We start from the raw sequence: 4,331 nt of genomic DNA, 5'->3' as shown, positions 1-4,331 counted from the left end.
ATTGGACTTTTTTAGATACAAATCCAGCTATTTATTCCCCAAAACTTATCTCATTTGAACCTCTTCCTTTTTGTGAACATAGGTAATTGCGTATCTCATCGGCCATGGATGTTTAAACGGATGGGTTCTTGTCTAATGAAATCATGAGTGCCACTTACAATCCAAACTAAATGATGGTGCACTTCTTGTCTAATGAAATCATGATGGTGCACTTCTTGAGCTCCACCTAAATCTCGAATGAAGTGGCTACTTTGCAACTTTGAGCTCTATCAATCACTCCATTGTGTACACTCTTCGAAAAGTTCTCCAATTTATGGGCGAAACAACTTTATGCATGGTGTGCAAATTAACAAACAAACAAATAAACTAGGGCCCATGCGTATGTTTATTACAGCCGTGAACGGCCAGAAGGTATTTTGTGGATTATTATCAATCCATATGAGAAGCTTGCACGATCTAGGGGAAGCTACACACCTGGAGACGTGTGCAACCATGCAATGATCAGATGTGGCGCGGGAGGTCCGAGTCGAAGCCGCGCCACCTTCCATTCCCGTCTGACCGTCTCGCATCATATATAACAATACACGGAGTGCTCCTGGCTCATAGTTTTATACGGCGGCTGTCTCAGAAACTGTCCGGTGCAGTACGCAGGGTCAATATCTAGAATCGTATTATAACTCTTGCTACCAACATCTCCCTGGTTCTCGGTACTAAGATGGTGGGTAGGTCGCCGATGGGTCACGATCGACCGCATTTACAAACGCAGCACCTGACTCGCATGGCAGCTCTGGCGTTGCTGCTTTCATTAATGACCGCGCCATTGCTGCAGTCCACTGCTGCAGCAGCGCGTGACTTCAATGAGGACGAAAATAGGCATTGCCATAGCAGAAAGGGGTGCGCCCACCGTGGCCAGCCTGCATACTACGAGGGGTCAGATATCGACCACAGGATGCAATTCCAGGTGGAGGAGGCCGAGGAGCAATTGTTGGAAACGGACGGGGGTTCCATCCGTCGGTGGAAGGACGTGTCAGGCATGCTGACCCGTATGGGCCTCATGGATGCCAGGCTGGTGACGCTCGAACCGCAGGGCCTGTTGATGCCGCAGTACGCGAACTCCCATCGCATCCTGATCATCCTCAGAGGTAATAATATAGGTCACGATTACAACGTCAAGTGATCCGCAGTTACATATTGATACTTGATGTCCGCGCCGCGTCAATCCAATCCTCTCATAATAGAAATATAGAATAGAATGTAGAGGAATAGCCCGCATGAATGGAGCTTTGAAAGAAGGAGATTGATTTATTCATGAGCGTTGGTCGACAATATGGACATTAATTGGCTGCTTAAAATCGCAGGCTGCGCCAGGATGGGCATGATACTCCCTGTGGGGATGAATGCCAACATTCGACGCGTCAACAAGGGCGAGCTAATTGCTGTGCCGCTTGGGTTGCCCTTCTGGATGCTTAACGATGGCAAGGAGCCATGCTGTTTCCTTACAATCGCCAACATTCGCGGGCCGATGATGCACGGCCGGCATGCCTACGAGGTATCTCTGTCTGGTTATATGTGTGTATCGCTTCCTCCCAACCTTATAAATACACACGTATATCGGGGGGATTTAATTCTGTTGTGTAAAGCATTGATGTAGCAAAATTGAGCTCATCTAAGAAAAAGCTGCTGTTGTACAAAGGCTTTCCATCTCACGGGCTCCTCCCATGAGGAGATGGGAGGCATCATGCGCGGCTTCTCCACGGACCTGCTCCGCTGCGCCTTTCAGATGGACGAGGAGAGTGTGCGCAAGCTGGTGAAGAGCCAGAAAGGCGTGGCCATCATCCGGGTCAAGGATGGCCTAGAGCTCCCAAGAGCAACCGTGGAAGAGGGTGACGCGGAGGCGATGGTGGATTTCAGTTACCACCTGGATCGAGCGAACCGTGACTTCCTCGTCGACGGAGCTGGCGAGCTGACCACGGCCAACGCCCAAAAGTTGCCGGTGCTCAAGCTCATGGACATGGCGGCGGCATGCTTGAAGCTGGACCCGGTAAGTGCGGTTGATGAGGTGTCAATTTACTACAAGAAGCAAATTTGATTTTTATTTTGCCTTAGTATTCATGTATAGCATGTCCTCACGTTGTCATTCCTACCCATGATGATATGTACTAGAACGCCATGATCACCCCCGGATGGTCCCCCACCACGGATCAAGTGATCTACTGCGTCCGAGGGAGTGCCCGAGTGCAGGTGGTGCTCCCCAACGGCAAGCAGGCGTGCGACGAGGAGATGAGAGAAGGCGGCCTGATGATGGTACCCAAGAACTACCCCGTCACGATGCAAGCTGGCCAGGACGGCTTTGATGCAGCTGCGGTTTTCAACTGCCACACGTACGACTCACTATTACTTCCGTAAATTCTTTTAGCGTCTTCATTTTGGATTGATTCTAGTACCTTGTACATATATGTTCGCTCACCAGGCGTCCTTTCTTCACTTTCGTCTTCATGTAAAGAGTGCTTACATTTGTCGTTTATATGATCCCTATTCTGGCATCGGAGTGCAGCCCCTTGTTCATGCACTTAGCCGGGAAGAACAGCATCTTCCGTGCCATGCCCCAGGAGGTGCGCATGGCAGCCATGCAAGTGGGCCACAAGCTCGACCAGAAGCTCCAGGAGGCGCATCATGGCCATGCAGTCCTCTTGCCACCATCCCGCGACGACAGCCAGTACCACCACCGTCATCATGGGCACCGCTACGATGAGGAAGACGAGGAGGAGGAAGAAGATGTGCTCTTTGATCTCCTCTTCCAAATGAAGGGCGTCTCAGATTCGCTTGCGTAACTTACGCAAGAGCAGATCCGAGAGAGAGAGACAGACACAGAGAGAGAGAGAGAGAGAGAGAGAGAGAGAGAGAGAGAAAGAGAGAGTAGGTGTAATGGCTATATATTATAAAGTCCAGCTCTTTTCCAACATCAAGAATCTTCAATCCATGTAACAGGACTCACGCCAAGTTTTGCAGCAAATCCAACCTCTCCTTGTATCCATCCAAACGATCGTTTGGGAATAGTGAAAATAAAACACGAGAGCTCCGTCTGCCAGCTTTGCCATCTTTTAACTATGTTGCTATGAAACTAATTTGATTGATTCTTGATCACTTGGACAAATTCCATCTAAAATGATCGCAGAATTTTCTAATTATTGTTCCCATATAGTTATTTTTTCTAATTGCACTATGTTGTAGGCCTTTTAGGATATTTGGTCCATCCATATTGAGCATTGCATTGAGTGTTCTCATAAACTTGATCATTTCCGGTCCATACTTAAACCATTTCATATTAATCTTTGTGGTGTGAGTATGTATGTGCCTATTATATACTTGCACTATGTTGTAGACCTTTATAAGAATTTAGTCCATCATATTAAGTTTAGGTATTGTAGTGAGTGTTCTGATAGACTTGGGTCTTTGTAGTGTTATTATGTGCTCATAGGTTATCCATATAGTCATAATTCTATGTTTACCTATATAGTGCACATAAACCAATAGTGGATATCATCTCTAATTAAACATGGTTTATTTATTTTTGCATTTATTTGACAATATTTTGAACATAAAACAATCTAGTTTTTCACTTATCTAACAATATTTTGAATAACAGGCAAAATGGATACATCTCTATTTAGATTTAAATCCATTTATAAATCAATTTATCCTACCATATAGTGAACATAAAGCAAACATGGCATGTCTCATATCATTGCACTATATTGTAGACCTTTAAGAATTTGGTCCATCATATTAAGTTTAGGTATTGTAGTGCATGTTCTCATAGACTTGGTCTTTGTAGTGTTATTATGTGCTCATAGCTTATCCATATAGTCATAATTCTATGTTTACCTATATAGTGCACATAAACCAATAGTGGATATCATCTCTAATGAAACATGGTTTATTTATTTTTGCATTTATTTGATAATATTTTGAACATAAAACAATCTAGTTTTTCACTTATCTAACAATATTTTGAATAAAAGGCAAAATGGATACATCTCTATTTAAACTTAAAATCCATTTATAAATCAATTTATCCTACCATATAGTGAGCATAAAGCAAACATGGCATGTCTCAAATTAAACAAGCGCACTTACTTTCTATATTTCTCTACAAATAAACCACTCAAAATCCATTTTACGTGGATTATATTTCTAGCATGTTAATGCAATTAATGATTGATCTATATTTCTTGGTCCTCTAATTAGTATGCTAATTGTATCTTATTAATTTTTTTTGAAACTAAATTATTTGATGCATTTCAAACACTTGAAGAAAAAAAAACTTTTGA

At 43.7% G+C, this 4,331-nt stretch overlaps 1 protein-coding gene across 1 annotated transcript; it reads left to right on the top strand.

Annotated features, from left to right (window-relative positions):
* The first annotated feature begins 733 nt into the window (after nucleotides 1–733).
* Nucleotides 734–2,831, top strand: LOC148010111 (11S globulin seed storage protein 2-like). The gene is made up of 5 exons (XM_087672876.1): nucleotides 734–1,142; nucleotides 1,359–1,549; nucleotides 1,694–2,041; nucleotides 2,164–2,381; nucleotides 2,555–2,831. The coding sequence occupies exons 1-5, from the start codon at nucleotides 734–736 to the stop codon at nucleotides 2,829–2,831; spliced, it is 1,443 nt and encodes a 480-aa protein (XP_087529002.1).
* The last annotated feature ends 1,500 nt before the right edge of the window (nucleotides 2,832–4,331 follow it).

The sequence above is a fragment of the Lygodium microphyllum genome, chromosome 30, assembly GCF_053477565.2.
Source record: "Lygodium microphyllum isolate KBCC chromosome 30, Lygodium_microphyllum_v1.1.10, whole genome shotgun sequence".
NCBI lineage: Eukaryota > Viridiplantae > Streptophyta > Polypodiopsida > Schizaeales > Lygodiaceae > Lygodium > Lygodium microphyllum.
This window is presented reverse-complemented; position numbering and strand designations above follow the sequence as displayed.